The 24,329-nt window shown below is 41.6% G+C and overlaps 1 protein-coding gene across 6 annotated transcripts in view; it reads right to left on the minus strand.

Annotated features, from left to right (window-relative positions):
- Positions 1 to 24,329, minus strand: part of STON2 (stonin 2) — a 145,148-nt gene that overhangs the window by 10,001 nt on the left and 110,818 nt on the right. For 5 of the 6 annotated variants that reach the window (XM_057731442.1, XM_057731438.1, XM_057731441.1 and 2 more), the window contains one exon: positions 4,081 to 5,919. In XM_057731442.1, coding sequence (XP_057587425.1) covers positions 4,081 to 5,919 — 1,839 coding nt within the window. Of the gene's footprint in view, positions 1 to 1,142; positions 1,205 to 4,080; positions 5,920 to 24,329 lie in introns of all 6 variants that reach the window. The other variant, XM_057731443.1, reaches the window with a different exon arrangement.

Raw genomic sequence — 24,329 nt, forward strand, 5'->3', positions numbered from 1 at the left:
CAATGGTTCTTTCTAAAGAGTAATACTTTGGAAAATTAATTGGAGAATATTGCAGTTTTCTGGGGAAGGAATTTAAGATATATGTAGTAGTAAAAATTACATTATTGGAAAATGAATCCATTCAATTTTTTTGAACTGTGTACCACAGATGTAATTATTATAGCCATCACTTACTGAACATTTATTACAGGCCAGAGACTGTGCTAAACACTTAAAAGCATTATCAGATTTTATTCTTAATGAGCTAGGTATTAATAACCCTATTTTATAAAAGAGGAAACTGAGATTTCTCTGAAAGGTTTAAGTAAATTGCCTGAGGTCACACAGCCATTAAACTGTACTGGGAATAAAACTCATATCTGACTCCAAATTATGTCCTAGACGCCTCTCAATATATTGCTATAGATTTAGGTCATTACAAAGTATAAAGAGCTTCTTAATTTAATTCAATAGCAACCTGAACAACAGTTTTATCTAATTATCCTTATTTACACATTGTTGGAACATTGAAAATCATAACTTTCCACAAAACTGACCCCCCTCTTCTCACCCCACCAAAGCATATTCACAGCAAATTCTATGAAAGCAACATTCTTTCTCGAGTTCTAGCATCAGCTAATGGATGTGTAGGGCTAGTGGACAGATCGGGAAGTACAATTTTGAAAGCTAGTATAGTTTAATTCATGGTAATGAACTAATGAGCTCACATATTATGTCACCTTCCTTGATGAAGTTGAGAAAATTTAATATCAAAATTCAGATTTCTATTTTCCATAAAAGGGGAATCATACTGCAGTTGTGTTCTCTTCACCTGATCTAAGGAGAACTGGAATTCCAGCAGAGACAGTTACCTATGTAGAAAAGAATGTTTTGTTTTCCTGGCAGATAATCTGGGGAAGCACAGAACTTGTGCTGGTACCTTCTAGGTTAAGGAAGGCTCTTGGGATTAAGGTGGGGGGTGGTCCTGGGAGAGCACAGATATAGGGGCTCTGCTGGCAGGAGCTGTGTTGGAATCCAGGGGCGGCTTGTTAGCCTTTTGATGGCTTGATTGGGATAAGCCTGCTGTGGCTGCAGGCTTGAGGTGCTCGTGCCCAGGATGCCAACCTGCTGGCCCATGCTGCCCTGCGGTCTGACCGTCCTACCTGCTGGGGTTGCAGGGCCACTGCAGGCAGGAGTAGATGTGCAGAGGTTCAGTCCTCTTTCACTGTAAATAGAGATGTGAGGATTATGAAAAATGGCCCATAAAAGGCACCTTCCCAAAGCTATCGCAAGACCAAGACAGCAGAGCTCAGAAAAAGGACAGTTACTAACGGATCATCGTCAGTTCTCTGGCATCATGGATGGAGCACTGGATTGGGGGGGGTGGGGGGGGGGCAGGGGCTGGGCACAGAGAATACCAGCAATGCTAAGCACTTGCAGTCTGACTGGCTTTCAGATCCTGTACATCTCAAGTTTCCAGAAAAGGGTGCTATTAATTTCCTGAACTGATACAGAAATATATCATTGGCCAGAAGTAGAATAAGAAGCACTTTGGGGGGGGGAATTCACATCTAAAAATATACAACCATGACAGCAAAAGCAGTAATGGGGGGGGAGGGGGGAGGGAGAGGAGTAGGTTTAAGTGAGAAATGTCCCCAAATATCCTTATGCTGTCCTGTATGTTAAAAATCATTCACAAATAAGCTTCCAGTAATCTGGAAATACATATGTAATATATCGGCTGCATTTACTTGGCCTTGAGCCTACTTAACACTACCCCGCTGGGAAGCATTAAGGAAAGTGGTTGCTGAGGACTGTTTATTCCCTGTCCTGCATCTACTCCCTTTTTCTTCTGGTAACAGTGTTTTTTTTTTTTTCCCCTCTTTGAGAAATACGCTTCCCCAGCACTGCATGTCATCTTGGTGGTCATGTCAGTCAAAATGCCCTGTCCTCCCTTTCACTCTTGGGAAGTGGCAAAAGGACAGAAGATGGCTGTGATGGTTTGTCCCACAGGCTGCAGCCTGAGGAGACATCCACAGTTCCTGCTCTCAAGAGCTATCCTTCCGGCCTGCTTGTCCCTTCCGTTCTCTGAGCTCCCTAGATCTTTCCAACAATTTACTTCTTTGCTAAAAGAAGCCAGTCAGTCTTTGCTGCATATAAAGCCCCTCACATGGTACTTTGTAAATATTTGAGAGAAAGAACTTTGAAACAAATGAGGTATGTGTGTACACACTGAGAAGACTGCAAAACTCCGTTCTCAGGGTGGAAGTTACTTGAAGTTTGTGTCTGTTTTGTGTCACCTACTAAGAGGCAGCTCTGGTGTTGAGAAAAAAGACCCCTGGATGTGTCACGTCACTCCCAGTCCTCAATATTCTCATCTGGAATGAAGAGGTTTGACTAAGGTATCCTCAAGGTCCTTTGCAGCTGGAAAATCCAATTCTTCTGTATTGAAGTGATATGAATCCAAGCTTAGTAAACTGCAGAGCTAAAAATTCCAGTAAGCATAAACCTGAGGCCTTGTCTTTTCTGATATAAACCTCTAACAGGTTACATAGTAATTTTCTCCCTATTACCTCAGTTCTCTTCTCAAGGGCATCGATGCCAAGGGAGAAATGAGGGTTTCTCTTTTCTGCCATCAATTCAGATGGGCCCCGTGGCTGAGAAGGAAATCACAGTGCCATCACCAGGAGAATACAGTGCTGACTTCAGGGAAATGAGTAAGCAAGCGCAGAGCGGAAGACTTTGTGTTAAAAATTCTGTCAGTTTAGAAGTAGGGGGTGACAAATCCAGCCTCAAACACAGAGGTCCAATTGTCTCTTCGGTTTGCACCACTACACCCAGTGTCTGCCACATAAAGCCCTGGTGTGTGTCCACTGCCTGGCCTGCCCAGGGAGTTGACCAGATAGTATTGCTTCTTGGCTTCATATCGTATTACATTTAGGGTAACAAATGCACTCCACACTCAGAACAGGAAATGAAGACTCCAAACATACTGTTCGGATTTCATAGTGAGAATACAAAAAAAGAATATCTACATAAGAGAAAGACTTTTTAACCAACAGTTTCTCCAAACCTCTTTCTTTCCCCTTCTTTCTTTCTTTTTTTCTTTTTCTTTCTTTCTTTCCTTCCTTCTCTCTCTCTCTCTGTATCTCTGTCTCTTTCTGTCTTTTTTTTTGGCCCAAATACCCACTTTTGTTAACAGATGAGCAACATTTATTATAAACAAGAAGAGAAGTGATTTAAAGGATCACAGGATCATGGGCTTATTGTGTGCCACTGGGGTCACCTGGACTTACTCTAAGAAATAAAGCTATTAGAGCTGTTTGATTACTCCTTAGTTTTGTCTTTTCACCAGATCTCACTGGCCCCATGAGGAAAGTCACTGCCTTCAGGCTCACTCAAGCACACAAGCACCCCTGCTAGCTGTGAGCAAGCCAGCTAGGGCTGCTAAAGTGTCTCCTTTGTTTAAATTAAACATTGCTTCCCTTACTTTTTGTCTGATAGGATTTCAGTCTTTTTGGACCTTCATGTCCTGGCTGGATCTTCAGTCTGATCAGAGGCCCCATCCCCAGATCCCAGCTCTGACCTTGGGATGTTATGATTGACAGGCTATGCACAGGGTGGCTGGAATCATAAATCTAACTCCTGGCCTGTACTGTACACACGATTGGCCATAAACTGGCCCTTTCACCTATACTCAGGGCACAGACATCTCTTCAAAGCCCAGAAGCCTTCTAGGATCTGGAACAGGATAGCTTCCAGCATCAGATAAAACTTTGAGTCAGAAAAGAATACAAAATCATAAGCTGCCTTGGAAATCTGCTTAGCAGCCCAGCTGAGGAGACTAATGCATAGTTTTATGGAAGAAGTGTGATAGTAAGGGAGTAAAAAGATAGAGTAAACTGGGTCGTGCATGTTTGTTAATTGCTTTGCTCAAATATTTTTTGCTTTTCTGGCCCCCCATTCCTCCATCCCTCCCCACCACCGTTCCTGTCACATAACAAAAACCAGCATTTCATAGGGAAAGAGAATGTGGAACTTTTGATCCCAGCTCTTTCACAACCATGTGGCAGTTTTCACAGAAGAGAAAGCTCTGCCTACCTGAGTTTTTGTCAGGCAGCCGGTTTATCCTCCACACAATGGAGTTGAAGGCGTGCTCATACTTGGCAGTTCCCAGAGTTACTCTCATGACAGGCTCAGAGCCAGATACACTAGTTGAGCCAAAACTTGCCCCCCGGTTCATTTTGGCTTTCAAAGACTTTTCCCCCAGGACACTTTCCCTGCGGAAGTTTTTCACCCACTCACTGGGCACAGGGTAGCAAACCATCACATTCTCACAGGGAACCTGAGTGAGAGGGTCACAGTTAGAGGAGAAGCCAGACGACATCCTCAGCCAGCTCTGCACCTCCACCTCTGCCCCGCTGATGCTTGCCACGGTCCTGAGTGTGAAAGGCAAGGTCTTCTCGGCAAATACGGTCCTGAACCGCATTAGCTCAAATCGGCAGGCATCCAAAGGGTTGAACAGAATAACCCGTGAGCTGTTGAATACATCCTCATCCACACACCCGTGAAAATGGCACTCGTGGAGCTTGATCCACTTTGCGGTGGTGGTGGGCATGATGTCTTGCCGGGAAACGATCTCGTTCCCTTTGACGAGGACATCATTGAGGCCCAAGCGGCACTCGGCGAGGCCAGAGAGGAAACTAAGGACGTGGATCCGTGTCAAGACACGGTGCCGGAGAATCTGGTTGTCTCCTTTGCTCACAAGGCCAGAGAATTCATCTCGGACATCCACGGTAATCTCCTCTTCAAGGTAGCTCAAGCCCACTGTGCTCAAGTCCATTGACAATACCGGCAGGTCCATGAGACGGTCCTGAACTGCACGGATGAAGCTCAGGAAGTCATCATAATTGGTGGTGCCCAGCTTAATCACTTGTTCCCTCTCTGCCGTGTGGGCCACAGCAGGTTTAGGCTGGTATTTCTTCTTCTCCTTGTAGGTGACGCGATCTATCCTCAAGCTGTGGATCCTGCCGTTCTCATCGTAGTTTTGGAGCCGGGGTTCTGAAATCTCATGGCAGATCTCCAGCCTGAACTCACGGAATGGCTTTTCCAGGCCCTGCTCATAATACAGCTGCAGGTACCCACTGTCCGTCAGTTTGATGTAGATGGGTCCCCAGTGCCTAGAGGACATGATGTTTTTCTTCTCTGGGATCCTAAGCATCATGGGCCACCCATCCCTGGGCTGGGACAGCACGGAACCTGGCAGGTGGTCATCTCGTTCAAGCCAGGCTATTGGGTCATCATCAGGGAGAGTCGTACTCCCTAAGCAGTCAGGATCCTCAATTTGGAGTCGTTTGAGTTTTTCAACAGCATCAGAATGTGAATGGTTCTTGCTTGAATCATCAAAACTGATGGCATCCTGGTAGATGACAATGAGAGAATCTCTCTGGCCTTTGCCTGTGGTGCCAGACATGGAATGGTTTTGGGAGCGCCTCTCCTGCTCCTCAAAGAAAGCACGGAAAGGGTTGATAGGGGAGGGCTGTACATCTTGTAAAGTCTCATTCAGAAAAGGATTGGTTGCCCTCCAAGGAGGAGCCTCGGGCACGGAAGGCGGATGGTTTAAGGAGGAAATGTCCAGCTTCTGAACTTTGGAGAAGTTCATCAAAGTGCTCTTGGGACGTTCCCTCTTCTTAAACGACCCAGTTGAGTTATAAGGTACATCTGGGATCACAGATCCAAGAGGTGGTGTCTTCGGCTTCAGAGGAGAGGTGATCGGTGGCAAAGGGCCACTGACATCATTGTCATCAAAAGTGACCCAGCTAGGGAAACGAGCAGAGGTCGCAGGAGCGGCGGGGTGTCCGTTCACGGCTGGACTGCTGGCCTGCCAGTTGACGGCCTCCATCTCTACCTCTTCATCTTCCTGAAGAGAGGAAGAATTGTCTAAAAGGAAAAGGAGAACATATGAGGGGCTGCTATTCAGGGCCTCTAGAGGCATAGGAATGAAGGATGACTAGAATTTTATCTGGAATCCAGTAAATTCCAAAGCATTTCATTTCAAGTGTTTAGTCTGGGCACAGCTCTCATAGTTCTGTAATAAGCACACCAGAGGGCCATTCATTAAATGCAGTAAGAATACAAATGTCAATACAGAAGCACTGATAGGACCCAGATCCCTTGCAATTTAACTCATATATTCTCCCTTCATGTTACTGAAGTTTCTGGAATAGTTTTTTTTTTCTTGACTCTAAAGTATGTATTCTTATACTTTTAAACATTGAAAACTACCTCCTACATAAAGTGATATAAAGCTGATCTCACTGAACAAAACAAGCCATATGCTCTAAGTGATAATATGATTGCAAATAATGTAATCGGAGGGATTCTTACCCAAATGTGATCAATAAATATTAAAGACAAAATGTTAACATCCATAATATGAAATAAGTTTATACAGCTGAATAACAAAAATGTAAAAACTTGAAATACAGGCAAAGGACATATACAGACAACCCAGGAAAGATGAAGTAAAAATGTCTAATAACCATGTAGGAAATGTACAGCCTCACTGGTAATAAGAAAAAAGCAAATTAAACCCCCAAAATCTGTGAAGATTTTTAAAGTTTTAGTATTCGATGAGGGTAAGGGTGCTATAATGTGAACAGTAAATAGACCCTTAACAGAACCGTAAGTTGCTACAAACTCTGCAAAAATGGTTTGGCAATTTGTATTAAGGGTCTTATAAATATTCATGAACAATGACTTAGTAATCTTACCCTAAGGAAATAAATCCAAATTGTGAAGTAAGTTTTGGGTGAATGTTAAGAAACTGAGGCACACAATGGAAAAACATGCAGCCATTAAAATGTTTGTTTACACGTATGTAGTAACATGAGAAAATGCCCCTGATATTAATCTTTTTTCTCTAAAATACTTTTCCATCTTGGGGTTTATTTGTTTTATGAAAAAAAAGGGGGGGGGGTTATTACAAATAAACTCCACCCTAGCAGGGCCTTCAAGGAAGGAGATACAGGAGTTGAGTTTTGAGGCAGGAACGATCCAAACCTTTTCAATAAAGACCCTGTGTGTCTATTTTTAGTTTTTTTAAGGAACCTTCATACTGTTTTCTATAGTGGCTGTACCAATTTACATTCCCACCACAGCAATCCCACTACTGGGCATATGCCCTGAGGAAACCATAATCCAAAAAGACACATGCACTCCAGTGTTCACTGCAGCACTATTTACAATAGCCAGGACGTGGAAGCAACCTAAATGCCCATCAACAGATGAATGGATAAAGAAGATGTGGCACATATATACAATGGAATATAACTCAGCCATAAAAAGGAATGAAACTAAGTTGTTCGTAGTGAGGTGGATGGACCTAGAGTCTATCATACAGCGCGAAGTAAGCCAGAAAGAGAAAAACAAATACCATATGCTAACTCATATATACGGAATCTAAAAAAATGGTCCTGATGAACCCAGTGACAGGGCAAGAATAAAGATGCAGATGTAGAGAACGGACTTGGGGGCGGTGGGGGCCAGGGCAGCAGTGAAGGGGAAGCTGGGATGAAGTGAGAGAGTCGCACTGACATATATACACTACCAAATGTAAAATAGATAGCTAGTGGGAAGCTGCTGCATAACACAGGGAGATCAACTCGATGATGGGTGATGACTTAGAGGGCTGGGATAGGGAGGGAGTGAGGGAGTCGCGGGAGGGAGGGGATATGGGGGTATATGTATAAATACAGCTGATTCACTTCGTTGTACAGCACAAACTGGCACAACAGTGTAAAGCAATTATACTCCAATAAAGAGCTTTTTTAAAAAAAAAAAAAAAGACCCTGAGTGTCTGCTGGGGTTATGGGAAGGGAGGGGGAATGAGGCCTTTATAAAGCAAGGAGTGGATTCTGAGGAAGGAATGGCACAGAAAACAAATCTGTGTCTGGCATATAGAAAATACTCAGTAAAGGGTTGTTAATTGAACGAGTGGGAAAAGAAACTCTGCTTTGGAGCGATCCTAGTCTCTCTGTCACTGGAGGAATGTGTGTGGAGATCTCTGCCACCCTTCCACCCACTGTTTCTACTGCCAGAAATTCAGAATCAAAGAGAAATGAATACTCAGATGGTTAAGTCAAATAGCTGAGTTTTCTTATCATCCTGCTAAATCTTCATGAATACCATATCCAACCACACCAAATCAGCAATGTCACACATAATTAAACATGTAATTACACATGGATGGGATGGCTGCCTGTCAGCCATCTTTCAAACTATATTTATTCGAACAAATAGCAATTACCTCTACTGAAAACATCAGTTTGAAACTGTAAGCTAAATACATGAGCATGCGTGCATACATACCCACACTCACTCCAGAAACACAATGAGCAAAGAAGGAATTTCAAAGCATTTTAAAATTAAAGCTGAGACTCTCCTTCAGATTAATTATTACCCACTTTTGTAGATGTAGAGTGACTTATTTTCTGGAAAATGAAGGGGAAAGGGTCAGAAAACAATCCAGTTTTGTAGGACTTTTATTACTACTACCACCACTGTTGTTATTACTGTTGTTGTTGTTCTAATGAAGGCTAAAGGGAACAATGTGGCCCTGAGTAAAATACAATCACTTCCTTGGAACAGTAACTAATCCTCCCTGGAGAACTGGGAAAGGGGTGTATCACAAAATGCATCACTTTCTAATGAAACTGCTCTATGGAGCTTTTGTAAGCAGTGTTTCCACCCAGACAGTCTGGTGTTGACCCACCCCTTGTACCAGGGATATCCTTTTTGCCTTGGAGCTCATTACTAGTCCCTAATTTAAAATGTGCCCTAAGTCCTTTTCCTTTGGAGGGTGGATTTCTGCCAAAGCTGTTTATTCTTGCTGCTAAAAGATTCTCTTCTGTTGGGAAACTTGCCCCCAAAATAGTACTTCTCATTTTCCTCTCCCAAACCAAAAATGGGGAGAAAAATGCCTTTGTCTCCACTGAAGATAACTTTCTTACAATAAATTTGTTTTTAAGCCAAGTTACTTGAAATCACACCAAGTCCTACCCAGTTTTGAAGCATTAGACTCATAATACAATTTAAATAAAGTACCTTTAAATTTGGGGGGAAATGTTTTGAATTAAATTAATTTCTAGAGATTCTACATTCTCTTTGAGAGCCATCAAAAAGTTTCAAAAGACTGTTACAAAACTGTCTCTTCTTAGACATTTTTATCTTCCATGATTACAATCTGTTTTAAAAACCCATCCTTTGGGGTAGTGGGGTATAGGTCAAATTTGTTTTTCTACAAAAGCATTTATTAAAAAAAATATATCTTAATAAAGACACTTTTATAGATGAAAAGCAAAAGTGATCCATAGTTCACATAGGTCACAGTGGTTCATATTTTCATATGAAAATAAAGCAATTCTGGAGGTGAACCTAAGCACTGCCAAAGACTACTTTTAAAAATTATCCCCTATTAACACTGACTTCCCTACTTGTGAGTTCTTAATTTTGTTTCATTTATGACTGAAGGACATCTTCAAATTTTTTATAAAGGTGAGGTCATATATTTTATGAGCTTCTTTTTATTAAAGGATGGTCTCTGAGACTTTTGCATATAAAAAAAATGTATCTGTATGTAAAATTTCTGGGGGAAAATATTTGTATCATATATGACAATAATTCAACCTCTTTAACATATAAGGACAGTGTATCCTTAATAAAAATGATACAGCCTCACAATAAAATAGGATGAGAACAGACCATTTCCCTAATGAAGTATAAATATCTAACAACCATGTGGAAAAAAAGTTTAACCTTATAAAAGAATAAATCTAATTCCCCCTGTGTCAGAGACATAAAGATTTAGAAAGAATAATAATCATTATTGGTGACACATGGGAACTTACACTCTAGTGTAAGTGTTAAAAAAATCTTTCTGAAAGGCAATTTGAAAATTTGTACAAAAGTCTCAAAAAACATAATCCAAGAATTCTTATAGGAGTTTATCTAAGGAAAGAACAAGACAGACACACCACGATGTATACAGTGCTGGGCTCATCACAGCAGTGTCTATACCATGGAGAAATTGGAAACAAATCAAGACTATGCTGTTGAGGATGTTAATTCACTGGAAGCTAATCATGACATCTGTTGTTGAGTGAATAACAAGAGCCTACAACGTAGAGTCGGACTGCCTGGGTTTCAATTCTGTATCTGCAGCTCATTAGCTCTGTGACTTTGGGCTAGTTGTTTAATTTCTCTGCATCTCAGCTTTCCCACCCATGAAACTAGAAAAATATTAAATCCTCCCTAACAGGGTTTCTGGGAAAATTTAATACAGACGTTAGAATTGTGTTTGGCAAATAATAAATGTTCAGCAGACGTTAGCTGCTACAACTACTGCTGCCACTGCTACTGCCTCTAGAGTCATACGTATACATGACATAAAGTGTATGTATGTACTAAAAACACTTTTTGATGTGGAAACAAACGTCTCATGTCAGGCAAGGCATGATTTTTAAAATTCTAAATTTATATTCTTTCTTTTTAAAAAATGCTATCTTGCTTACAAAATAAAGATTAAAAGCTCAAAACCTATCTTTATCCCTCCCACTAATTAACCTCAGAGAAGGAAAATCAACAGCTTTGCTGTAGTCTGTGTTGATAAAGCAGCAGTTAGATCTTTCCTAAGACACTTGTGACTGGTGTAGCTGGTACTGGAAACAACAAGGGGGAGAAAGATCTGGCAAATTCCTCCACTAAGAAATTGGCAAAAACTAATTATCTTCAGAACAACATTAACTATCATCCACAATTCCATTTTACTGACATTAAAATATAACCAAAATCCAGCATCATTTTAATTACTCTCTCTTCCACTTGCTACCTCCAAATTGCTTTTAGTATTATGAGCTGGGCTGCGGCCAAATAAAAGCCATGGATGAAGATTAGGTTCTCATCCTACACCACAGGGAGAACTTCCAGTACCTAAGAGCTTCCTTAATGCCTTTGCTGATGCAAACTAAAAAGAGATGGTGGATTCTTTTAACGTTAGACCACAATCTATTTTAAGTTCCCCAAAGATTAAATTAATTGATTATAATGGCAATCAAAGCCACCAAACTGAAGAAAAATTAAGCACCATGAGGGAAAAAATCATATTCTATGGTATTTTAAATACAGCAGATACTCTACCATCTTCCTCCTCCATTTGTTAACCTAATTTGTTGAATGCAACGACAAGTGCAAAAAACTGAGAGCTGTTTGTTGGAATTTATGAGCAGTGGTGAGAATAAATATTCTGGGATTATTGTGGTTTTTTCAACATAACAGTCACTGTTGCAAGAGAGCACATACGGTATGAGCAGCCTCAGAGGCACAGCAGGCACTTACGTATTTGTGTCGTCATCTGCAAAGCAAGAAGAGGAACACACAATTTTCGGGCTTGAAGAGATTTTAGAAATAACAAAAACATGACCCCTTCATTTTGCTGAGAAGACCGAGGCTCAGTGAGTTTAATTCAACTGCCCAAGATGAAGTTAAAAGTCAAGTCCCACTTTTAATATTCATGAACTCTGGTATTTTCTTAATGCTTGTCCATTAAATTAAAATCTGGTTAATTTACCTTTGAGATTGGCAAGAGTTATCTTGACACATAACTCTTGAGGAGCATTGTTCCGTGGGAGAAAAGAAGTTACATAAACAGGATTGCATTCATACAGGGAAGACTTTGAACATGAAGTTATCGCCTGATATGTGAATGTGTATGGGTGAGAACCTTATCAAGGGAGCTTCTAACTTGGATAAAATAAGCTGAGACCTGCTTAGTCATCACAATACACTGATAAAAAGGAGAGCCAGAGGGTCCAAGTCTATTTATCTGTCCTTAGCATTGTCGTGATGCTGATCAGAGACATCGCCAAAGTGAAGTCAATTCACCAAACTACCACTTACCACTGCTTGACAGAATCCCTATCAAGAACATTTTATTTCTGTTTTTGTGCCAGTACCATACTGTCTTGATCACTGTAGCCTTGTAGTATAGTTTGAAATCACAGAGCCTGATTCCTCCAGCTCCACCTTTCCTTCTCAAGATTGCTTTGGCTATTTGAGGTCTTTTGTGTTTCCATACAAATTGTAAAATTTCTTGTTCTAGTTCTGTGAAAAGTGACTTTGGTAATTTGATAGGGATTGCGTTGAATCTGTAAATTGCTCTGGGTAGGAAAGCTGGGATGAAGTGAGAAAGTAGCATTGACATATAGACACTAACAAATGTAAAATAGCTAGTGGGAAGCTGCTGCATAATACAGGGAAATCAACTCAATGATAGGTGATGATTTAAAGGATTGGGATAGGGAGGGTGGGAAAGAATCACAGGAGGGAGGGGATATGGGGATATATGTATACATACAGCTGATTCACTTTGTTGTACTGCACAAACTGGCACAGCAGTGTAAAGCAATTATACTCCAATAAAGAGCTTAAAAAAAAAAGCCAGAAAAAAAAAAAACATTTTACACTACATTCTGGTTTTTATTTGCTAAGAGGACCTAAGAAGCAGCACCGAGCACCTTCAAATGACTGGTCCAGTTCACCCTGCCAACTCCCTCCCTGCTTATCAAGATTGACCGAATACATTTCATCTTTTTTTTTTCCTCATAAAACAAGCATCAGACTTTAAATAAGTTTGATGAATGGCCCAGGAACATCCCCAACATCTTGTGTGTTCCTAACCTGTTCTAAATTTTTAAAATCGGGTTCTAAACATTTGCCTGTTTTTTACCACTGCCTTCTTCAATATTCAACCTTTGGATTGCTGCTTTTGGCTTCTTTCTCTAACAACTAAAGCTCCGCTCAACTGGCTTACTGGTTTCCTAGCTTAATTCGCCTTTCTGATATCACTTGCTTACCTTGTTTTAGATGAAGGCTCTATTCTCCAACGTCCACCTGGGCAGAGATCCCACTGTAACCCCTTGCTGTTGTCTGACAGGGCCAACTTCAGTTCCCCAGCAGAGCTCATAGGCGGGGGCAGGGCTAGATTCCAATATTTATGGTAAACTGAAAAACTGGCAATCTACTTTAAAAATTAATCTCAACATTTTATGTATCAGGGCATCTCAGAGACTTAACTAGTAATGATACCTGCTGACCTAACCTAAGCTGTGTTTTATTTTTTTATTGCCATAGCAAAAAGCCCCCCTGCATTTCCCTCCCATCCTAAACTATTCTCTGAGCCCACCAGAGGAGTGAAAAAAGAGGAGTTAGTAAGGTCTGAGCCCTTTTGGATGGACTGTGAAACTCTCTGCTTAATGGCCCATCAAACTCGTCTATGATGTGACAAGACAGTGGAAAGGACTCTTTTGGTTCAGAAGCTTAAAAGAGAAGGGAGTAGCATCCAGATGTTACTGTCAGGGAGAAAGTATGGTAGAGGCAAGGGAAAAAAGGGGTCTCCATCCTGACTCTGATTTGAGCCTAGTTCTATGCCTAGGAAGTGCCAGGGCTGGGGCAGGAAAAGGACAGCCTGGAGAGGCACTGGGCAAGTTCCCAGAAACAGTGGCAAGCCTACAGTGCCCATGCCCTTACTGTGACCAGGACAGGTCACTTATCAGGACTGCCTGACCTACTGCCACAGTGGAAGTCTCACTTGTGTGTGCCCCCAGGTCCTCACTCGCTATTCGCCTGGTCACCACATGAGGATACACCCCAGCAACAAGCCAGGATGCTTGTAAGCTCCAAGGAACCACTGGACCCTAAGGGGGTGAGGGAACAGTCAAGGTCCTGGACTTTACTGAAAAACTAGTGTGGATCAGTTTGCCCTAAAGTAGGGTTGAAAGGGACTAAACCCTGATGTTATATGTGGTCAGAGATCTCAATTTCTAAGAGCCTTATCACTCTTTAAAAAAAAAATTATTTATTTATTTGGTTGCACTGGGTCTTAGTTGCGGCAGGAGGGCTCCTTAGTTGTGGCTTGAGGGCTCCTTCATTGCAGCTCGCTGGCTCCTTAGTTGCAGTATGTGAACTCTTAGTTGCAGCATGCATGTGGGATCTAGTTCCCTGACCAGGGATCAAACCCAGGCCCCCTGCATTGGGAGCGTGGAGTCTTAACCACTGCGCCACCAGGGAAGTCCCTCATAATTCCTATATGAACAGGTAAAATCAGGTTTCAGGTTTTGTAGGATGATTCCGAAATCCAAGAACATCTGAAGAAGGTAAAGACACATCTTACTACCTTTACCATTTCTTAACTGCAATAGTTAGAAACAGAAAAGGACCAGATTTATGAAGGATTAGAGAGCACCCAAGGATGAGAGCTTGACTGTTCTCTTGGTTATGTTTGTAAGTAACAGAAAACAGAGCTATTCCTCAGAGAGGATGTCAAAGTGGCCAAATGGAATTACTCTAGAGGTTTCAGTCTCACCAATGGCTCTGTCATCTCCCTCTCTGCTCTGTTCAATACACGGGTCCACTTTTAATTGGTACTAATGTCCTGCCAATCAGTCTATGCCCCTACAGAGCTGGGACTCATCATCCTCTTTACCTACAATACTTCTAACCCTGACTTCCACTGCATGGGACCTGGAGCACCTGCACCAAGGGCATGGACCCCTGCCGACTTATTCTGGGGGTGGAGCCTGGGAGTCTCACCTGCTTGGAGGTGTCTAACCCTGATGAACATATACACTTGAAGCACACACAGCAATGCCTTCTTTCCCTTCACAGTCCTGAAACAGATACAGGTAGAGTCATTCTACCGTAGACCAGATTCAAAGTCTGATCATTTTGAACCTTAGTGATGGGAAGTGCTGCTTCTCCACAGCTGATTCTGTAAATTTGGGGCAAAGAAACAGAGCTGGGGGCTCTCATGCATTGTTACACATGCTTGTGTACATGTGTGTTTATTGGAAATGAGAAGAGCAGGCATTCTGACTGAGTCTGTATCAGGCCTATCTTCCACTTGTTAACTTTGCTAGGCTATAACACAGCTTCCAGGAGGAATTCAAAAGGTCTGTTGGGGACTGGGGTATAATCAGTCGGGCTAAGGTCACCTATAGAAAGGTTAGGGGCAATTCCTGCAAGCTGAAAGGAGCTGTACAAATGATCCCCCTTCACCGAGATTACCCAAAGCTCACTGCTCTTTACGTGGATTTTCCAGTAATGGCAACAACAACAAAATAACCAAAAAGCTCCTGTACACAGTAAGCCATTTCTTTTCCATTGAATTTGGAGTAGGTAACTTGATTTCATTTCAGTACTTGTCCAGCTCCCTTTTAGATCAAAGGAGACATTCTTACAGAGTGACGGTAGGTCCGATTTTTAAACTGTAAACATATCAAGTTAAAATAATCCAGTAGAAAAACAGGAAAACAACTAATTTCCAGCATGACAATAGGTTTACTCTAGCAGGTAGAGATCTATTTGTACTCTTGAACCTGTCAAGTTTTTCAGAAGAACTCATAAGGCAAACAGAATAAAAAGCTATTTCCAGATGATTCATACACACACTCAGTACTTTTCCTGACTTGCTCCAGGAACCCTCACCATCCAGCATGTATACACCAGTGTCTCCTGGGTGGACACAAGGTCCATAACAGAAAAGACAGCTTAAAAGTGGCTTGTACTAATGCTGGCTTGAACTCCAGGTCCCATGCTGGTCTTCACTGCCTATTTTGTACCACTGCAGGCTGCAGAGGGTAAAGCTTGGACTTGGGCTCTGGAATCAGACTGACATGGCCCTGCTTTAAAAAAACTGCGATCTTGGGCACGTTACTTAACCCTCTCTAAACCTCGTATTTATCAGCTCTTAAGGGGAATAATAACAGTACCCACTTCATAGGGTCGTTGTGAGAGTAACTGAGATCATTAAAGGACACTGAATTTAATTAGCCCACAGCACAATAAATGTTAGCTATCACAATAAAAAATATGTAAATATTATTATTTCAGAATTTTTAAGGAAGCAAAACAGGAGAGAGGGAAGAAGCGGGAAGAAAAAAATGCCTTTGAAGTTTTATTATTATCAAGGGAATGGGGAATGGAGAAAGAAAGAAAAATGTTTGTCTCAGGTTATGATTCCATGAATCTAAATCTTTCCATAATTATTGCAAAGGCTTGGGAATTACAAGAGATGTGAGAGAGTCTGCATTCACGAAACCACTGTGATTATAACAAAACAGCACTAGAGTCTATTCATGAAGTGCTAAGTCATGAGTACACTTTGGTCAAGATAGGACATACAGCTTCCTATTATCTCTCTGGTACTAAGAATTGCCTTTGTAATTGCTGGGCAGGTCTAAGATGTTATAGTATTCCAGAGAAGCAGTCCTCAAAGGGGAGCAGTGCACCCAAGGAGGCACACAGGATGATTCACTGGGGTGTGGGGAGAAAATATCAGAACTTCTATTTTTGTGGGCTTCTGTTTTATTTTAATTAATTTTTATTGGAGTATAGTTACTTCACAATGTTATGTTAGTTTCTACTGTACAGCGAAGTGAATCTGCTATACGTATATCTATATCCCCTCTTTTTTGGATTGTTGACTTTTTAAACCATCCTTTAAACATTTCTAATTTTTGTTTCTATGTTAGAAAACATATTAAAATACTTGTTTGTAATTCATAAATGCACTTATAAAATAGTATGTTTATATATGTACAAATATTAGAGGCTCATGATCAAACCTTTGGAGGATTATGACCAAACGTTTGGGGAAGGCTGTTTCAGTGCACTAGGCACATTTCAAACACTTGGCACGGGTGCACACGCACACAAAGATATCACCTCTTCCCTGTCCTCTGTAAAAGTAAAAGTGGACTACTGTAACCAGAAAAATGGCCTTGGTTGTCAGTCCAAAGGGAAAGGTACTTTGGCAAGTAAGAAGGATCTATTACTCCCTTGAACTCTCCCATTAGTTGGGCAATAATTGACCCTTACGTGTTCCAGCTCCCTGGTGGCCATGCTAACAACCTATCTCAGCCTTTGCATGTTGCCTGGAATCTAGCTAAGCATGACTTGACCACCACCCACCTTGCTCTCTAGAAAGTTTTAAAACCAGTCTTCCAATTCTGCAAAAATTATAAAACGGATCTAAACAAATAACTGTTGGAGTTGTTGCCAGGGTCAAGGATTATGCGACCTCACTATCACAATACCGGTCTTTTCGGTACCCAATAAATACATAACAATGGAAGGAAGAGGGGCTGTCTGTGAGATCTTGACCCATGCCAGGGTCATCACGAGCTTTATAGCAAATGTCTTTTGAATTAAATGCTTTAGCTCTCTTATTGCTTAAGTAGCAGGTTGAGACTGTTACTTTTGCTTTCAATGAAGTCTCAGAGGAAAAGTCAACCCATATGGTTCAGAGGAGAACAAATCAACGCAGTGAACAATGCACAGGGAAGGAATATTGTATTACCTGCCTTGCATCCCTCCTCTGCTACTTGGGGTGAAAACATCACAATTGAATTTTTCTCCTCTCATGCAAGTCTTTCTGGAGTGTCCATCAAGGTGCCCCACCCAGGATGCATATGACCCAAGCAAAGTCAGATTCTTGTTGGAAATTTTGAATGGACTAACTCAAGTGCAGGAAAAGGATGGGAGCTGAGTTATTCAGATGGAGGCACCCTGAAGAGTCTGCACATAGGTCCTTGCTGACTTGAGGCCGAAGGTTGCCAAGGTTCCCAACCATTTGTAGGAGATACCAAAAATGGCCACAGATTCGTCCTGACTCTACCCATGCTCTTGGGCAGTCTCCCTGACCCCCACCACATTGATTCTGAGCTAGAGCACGTGATTTGCTTTAGTCAAGATCAAATACGTTGCTAGCAGAAACTTGAAAAGCGCTTGCATGCTGCAGCGTGCCCTCTTTTGCTCTACTTGGAACCCCAAGACCATCATTGAAACGAGCCTGCAGGGAGATGAATGACCACATGGAGAGGTGAGGTACCCTAGCCAACCAGGCAACTGACTGCAGACCCATGAGGGAGCCCCTAAGGAGATCAGCTCAGCCTAGTATATACAGGGAATCGCTCAGGCTTGCCCAGATTGCTGATGTGCAGAATCTTGAGCTAACAAATGGTTGGTTGGCGGCGCGGTGGGCAGGGGGATATGGACACACACTAATTTTCAGGGTGGTTTGTAACACAGTAAAAGTTTATACACTAACTTCCTGCTGAAGCTTGAGTTTTCAGCTTTTCTTCTGATTCTGTAAACAACTATATCCTTAAAATAAATTCCTTTCACTTAAAAGTAGTAAAGTTGGCTTCTGTGCTTGCAATCCAAGCTCCTTAGCAGTGGGCAGAAGACAGATGAAGAGATCTTTGTAGGGGGACTTCCCTGGTGGTGCAGTGGTTAAGACTTCATGCTCTCAATGCAGGGGGCCTGGGTAATGATCCCTGATCAGGGAACTAGATCCCATATGCATGCCGCAACTAAGAGTTCACATGCCACAACTAAGGAGCCCGCTTGCCACAACTAAGACCTGGCACAACCAAATACTTAAAAAAAAAAAAAAAAAGACCTTTGTAGGAACCATGGGCAGACATAAATTTCTAGAACCTTTCAAACTTGTCTGGCTATTGAGCAAAACTATTTCCATCTTCTTGCTCCTCTCTACTCTCCCTTGCTCTTTTCACAAGGAAATAGGACAGTATTCTTCGTGCCTATACAAGACACAATACTTCGAACTCTGTAAGTTTGGAAGGAAGGAATTTTAAGGCTCTTATCCCTAGAACTGTCATCTTTGGCCTGGGTCAGCCTAGGCATAAACAGGTGGGAAGTGGATAGGCCCGACTGCATTGCCAAGTGGCCAAGAGTGTGGCCTCTGGCTCCAGGCTGGTTCATATCCTGGCTATTCCACCTCCTAGCTCTGTGACCTTGGGCAAGTTACTTAATGCACTAGTTACAAATGCACGAGGCCTCAGTTCCCCCAGCTCTAAAATGGAGATAATAATAGTACTTATCTCTTAAGTTGTGGGAAGGACTGAGTTAATGTATTTAGTTTACATAGCAGGTATTATATAAATATTTAGCACTATCATTATCATAATTATTCCTTAGAGTCCAGGTTCCCTTGGGGAAAATTTTGAAGAGACATTTGGCATTGTGCGAGCTTTGATAAAGCCACAGAACAGACGGTTTTATTTCTGGTCCTGGCTCTGCCACAACCCCCCTGTGGTCTTGGGCAAGCCTCTCTGTGCCATTTCCCCATTTAACATGGGATAATCATAATCCCTGTTCTAGTTTGGAAGCAGATATGAAATAACACATGGGAACATGCTTCTAAACATTCAAAAGTGCTCAACCACTGTTTAGTACGGCCTATGATTACTTTTCAGATAGTGAGTAGTTTTAGATTCCAAGTGAGTCCTACAATTCTTCACGCTTTGTGAGTGGCTCCAAGGTGGGCAGTTATTGCATTTTAGAGATTGAAGACCATAAAAATGTAGAAAGCAGTCTTGGAATAAAGACTTATTTACAGAGATATTAAACCAAAACTTGTGCGCTGAGAGGCTTGGTTACACATCAGATCGAACAGGCCATGGCCTTTTGAAAAGTCTCCTAGAAACTTGTTAAGTGTTTCTGAGAAAGGAAATGAAATGAAGTAACCAGAGAACAGGGGAAAGTAGAAGAGCAAGAACACTTCCATAGCTTTATACATCCTGAACTGACATATGCCCCTTAACTGACTTGCTCCCTAACTATCCCTGGGACCAGGGTTGAGTGTTCTTTGCCTCATCTGGGGACAACTCAAGGTTTAAGGCCTACAGAACCTAATGTACTCACATGTGAGTTCATTTAAAGCACACCAGTCATATAAATGTTCCAGTCACCAAGTTCTAAAGTAAATAAAAGTTTGTTTCTGTAATACAAAGAAGGTGAAACTTTTTGATCATTTTAAGGAAGAAGTTGTATTTTAGAAAATTTGGGGTGGGATGAATTGGGAGATTGGGATTGCCATATATACATTACTAATAAGAAAAGAAATATCAAATTGTACACTTTAAATATACGCAGTTTATTCCATGTCAATTGTATCTCAATAAAAGTTCTTAAAGAAAAAAAAAGATTACATTTTTGGAAGAGGCTGAAAATGCAATTAAATCAGGTGTTACATTCTAGGTTTTGTATTTTGGGCTTTAGCCTGAATGACACCATTGTGGGCCTGTGGTTTTCTTTTTAACACTCCTATGAAGAGTTAATGAAGTAAGTAAATAATCTTAAAAAAAAGTTGTATACTTTAAATATATGCAGTTTATTGCATGTCAATTATATCTCAATAAAATCCTTTAAAAAAAAAGAAAAGAAAACGTGGATGGTGCGGAAACACATACAGACAATTGAAAGCACCCGGATCTTGCTGCCACCTGAGATGATCAATGTCACCATCATAGTTTCCTTCAAGCTCTCTCACTGCACATACACATTCATGAACACACCCCTCTCTACAAAGTGGGGATTATTCTGCATACGCAGTTTTAGGGCCTAGGTTTTATGGCTTAATGTTCTCAGATGAGAATTTTCATGGGACAACATTCAAAACAAGTGGCAGTAGCTGCTGGCAGGATCTGACTGAGCTGTGAGTATGAGCATTATGTTTGCTAAAAGCTTCTGGAATGCAGAGCATGAAAATATATTAATTCCAGTTCACATATTCAACGTCTGGCTGCTTCAGTGGGGAGGTGCAGGATATATGAAAAGCAATAAGAAAGTATGACACTGGATGAAGGATGATCGATGCTGATGATTTGTTTCATGAAGTAAATCTGACTCCTGTTTGACACTTAAAGTCAGAGACTGCAGTAGCCAGAGATGAGGTAATGGGATCAGGACTTCTAACTCCAAATCTGAAGCTTCTTGCCCGGCTGTGACACACCAAGGTGTTGACAAACTTGCTGCCTTGCATTCTGTAAAGACAGTAACCTTTGTGTCTTCACTGAGGGCCCTTCCTGGGGGTCATAATCTCCCGGGCAGCTGGACACACAGCCAACCAATCCCCGTGGTTCCTTGCTGCCTCTTCTTTGCACATATGACAGAAGTCAAGCGAAGGACATAAAGCCAGAAGCATCAGCCCACCTCTAAGCCAGAACCTCAGTTACATCACAGGGTGTGGTGCACAACCTAAAGCACTGTGGTTTGCTGCCTCGAAAGTGTTTAAGAGCACGCACCGCATAGCAGAAGACTTTCTGTCTTATCTTCAAGAGCAGACTGTGGCAAACACACAGGTCAACCTGAATTTAATAAAGGCTGTTAGCAAGAATAAATAGTCCCAAAAATATTTATAGAGGAAGACTGTAACTGCTCTAAATCCTTAAGATTTCCAATTAAGAGGGGTTAAGGATACGTAAGAGGAGATGGGTACAAATTGCCTTTAGAATCAGGGCAAAACTGTGCCAGGGAAAGAGATCTTTATGGTGTTATTTTTTTCTTCCAAGTGTTTAACTTGGGATTGGATTCTCTGGCCCCACAGAGCCCGTGGTGACTTTTGGAGCATGTCGGGAGTACTCTGGTGACTTCAGGAGAAGACTTCAGGATGTAGAGCAGGAGAGGTTGCTGGAAGGAGAGAGAGAGAGAGCCCATCACGGCCCCCACCTCCCAGACCACAGCAGTGGCAAAGCGGACGCTCCCCAGTCACGTGTCCCCCGCCAGGTGCTCTGCCCAGGCCTGTACTGAAACCATCTCATCTGATCCTGGAGACACCTGTGTGAGGAAGGTCCGACCACTATCCCTAGTCTATCCACGGGGACACAGGCACAGAGAGGAGGTGACCAGACCAATGTCACAGACGAACAAGTCGTGGTGCCAGGATCTGACCCCCAGAGGTTCGAATCCACAACCCTCGGCTCGACCCCTCAGATATACTGCAGCTCTGGGGCTGCAGCTCAGTATCTTTAGAACTATCTGATCTTGAGCAAGTAACCCAATTTCGAAGTCTCAGTTTCCTCGCTTTTAAAGAAGAGAATAATAATCTGGTCTATCTACCACAGTATGGTTGTGAGAGGACCAAATGAGACTCGTGAATGCATGTGGTTGCCATTTGTAGAATGTGGCATGCTATACAATTTAAGTTACAGTATTTTTATTATTACTGATGAAAGGAAGAGAAAGAGGACACTGATCTCTTCATTTTGAGGGTTGTTTTTGCTTTTTTTGCTTAGTATAAAAGTTTTAATTTTAACAACCAACATAAGGCAATGAAAATAACTGATATTCACTAGTAGGTACATTAAGTTTTGAGAAAAAAGCAGAAAACACTCCCTGTATCAGGGACCTGTGATTAAGAAAGAAGGAAAAAATTTTTAGTGATTATTTTGACAGGACTGTGACTTTGAATGGCTCCTTGGGGGGCTTGGTAGCTGTGGTGATAAAGCTGCCCTAACTGCTGGCAGGCAAGTGACACTTCCCTTTCCGGAAATGGAAATGAACTCTAAAGGATTTGTGACTCTCCAGATAATGACTTCCTGCTCCACAAACATAAAGCGCAGCGGCTGGATATAACAGCCGATCTCTGGTCCCTATTCCACATCCTAGGGCTGCCATTCTCAGTCTGGTCTGAAGGAGGCTTCTCAAGCTCCAGGCCTCCGAAGCCTCACTGTTTCACAGATAGAGAAAAATGCCAGAATTCAAAAGCCAAGGTTAGAAAGAGTTACCTCTGGGCAAAGTCACCCTGGACTCAGACTCCATCTGTTGGAAGTCATTCAACTCCCAAACAGGCCTGGAGTCCCTGGTCTATATCTCTATCATAGCACACACAGGCAGGGTCTCTTTGTGTTTATTTTCCAAATACAGCCAGTAAGTTCCTAGAGAAGAGAAACTACATAAAAGCCTTTTGAACTGAACTGTGCTGGGGACTTCATCTGGGAATCCAAAACTGGGACAGAGGGAAAAATAAGCATCTCCTGAAATTAAATGATAAAACGATCAACAAAGAAAAATGTACTCATCCACCATTAAATAGTTTGTGAATGTGCTGCTCTCAGAGATTTAGGAAACACCCAAAATCAATCAAAGGTGACTTGGATATAATTTCAGAAAGATCTGATAGGAATGGGTCTAAAGTCTATTACCCATAACCTAATTACATAGAAGTTTAAAAACTTTTTTTAAAAAACACAAATAATCCATGTTCACTGAAGAAAATTTACAAAATACAGAAAAGTGAAAGAAATAATAAAAAGCGCCCAAAGTCCCACCTTTACCACCAAAATATGAGACATCTGTGCTGTTATGAAGGTTGATAAAGGAGAAACTGAAAATAACAGCCAGAAGTGTTCAAAAGTTAACTGTCATGTGACACTAAACCATGTATGGTACTAGGATCTGGTGGTCACTTTAATATACATGCCTGGACTCCTGTCCTCTTCGGCAACTCCTCTTCACTTCACAGGAATATTATGAAAGTTGTCCATACATGCATAGAACAGTATTGTACAAGAATATATTGTGACACCATCTTAATAATTTTAGAAAAGTTATCTAGTAAAATGTAATACCCATTAGTGATAAAAACTTTCAGCATACTTGGAATGGAAGAGAACTTCTCAACCTGATAAAGGGCATGTATCACAAAAGCTCAGCTAACATCACAACTGTTGACAAAATACATATATGTATACATATATATACATGCACAATGTGAGAGTTGCAAGTTAAGTTTTATTTGGGGAAAAATGAGGACTGCAGCCGGGGAGACAGTGTTTCAGATAACTCTGAGACACTGGCTCCCAGGAGGCAAGGGTGGGAACCAGGATATATAGGAGTTTTGCAACAAAGAGCAGGTAATTGGAAATGTCAAAAGATTATTGTTAAATAAAGAAAACCAGATATCTGAAGTTAAGGAATTTAGCCCTTTGCTATGTATGGGAAGATGCAAGAGTCTGGGCTCAGTGAAATCATGCCTTTGATATGCACCTCAGCTATGCGGGGCCAGTAACCTGTGAGGAAACTCACATCCTGAGTTTCCGCAGGGCTCACTGCACTGCAGGGAGTGGCTGCAGTCTGACGGCTGCTAGATGGCAGGTATTCTTTTCAGCCCTGAGGAAATTCAGGACTCACCTGCTCATGCTGGAGAGCTGCAGTCGTTGATGACTGTGACATCCTTTGTTTATTGATATGGCAGGAAATATTCCATTCCATTTATAAATATTCCATTTATCACAATGGTGAAATATTGAATGCTTTCTCCCAAACTCACCACTCTATTCAACATTGTACTGGAGTCCTTAAGCATTGCAACAAGGTAATGAAAGGGAATAAAAGAAGCTATATGAATGACCACATAACACATGAAAAGGTGCTAAACATCATTAGACACCAGGGAAGGGTAGCTGAAGCTACAGTGAGATACTATACAC

This window comes from Hippopotamus amphibius, chromosome 4, assembly GCF_030028045.1.
Source record: "Hippopotamus amphibius kiboko isolate mHipAmp2 chromosome 4, mHipAmp2.hap2, whole genome shotgun sequence".
NCBI lineage: Eukaryota > Metazoa > Chordata > Mammalia > Artiodactyla > Hippopotamidae > Hippopotamus > Hippopotamus amphibius.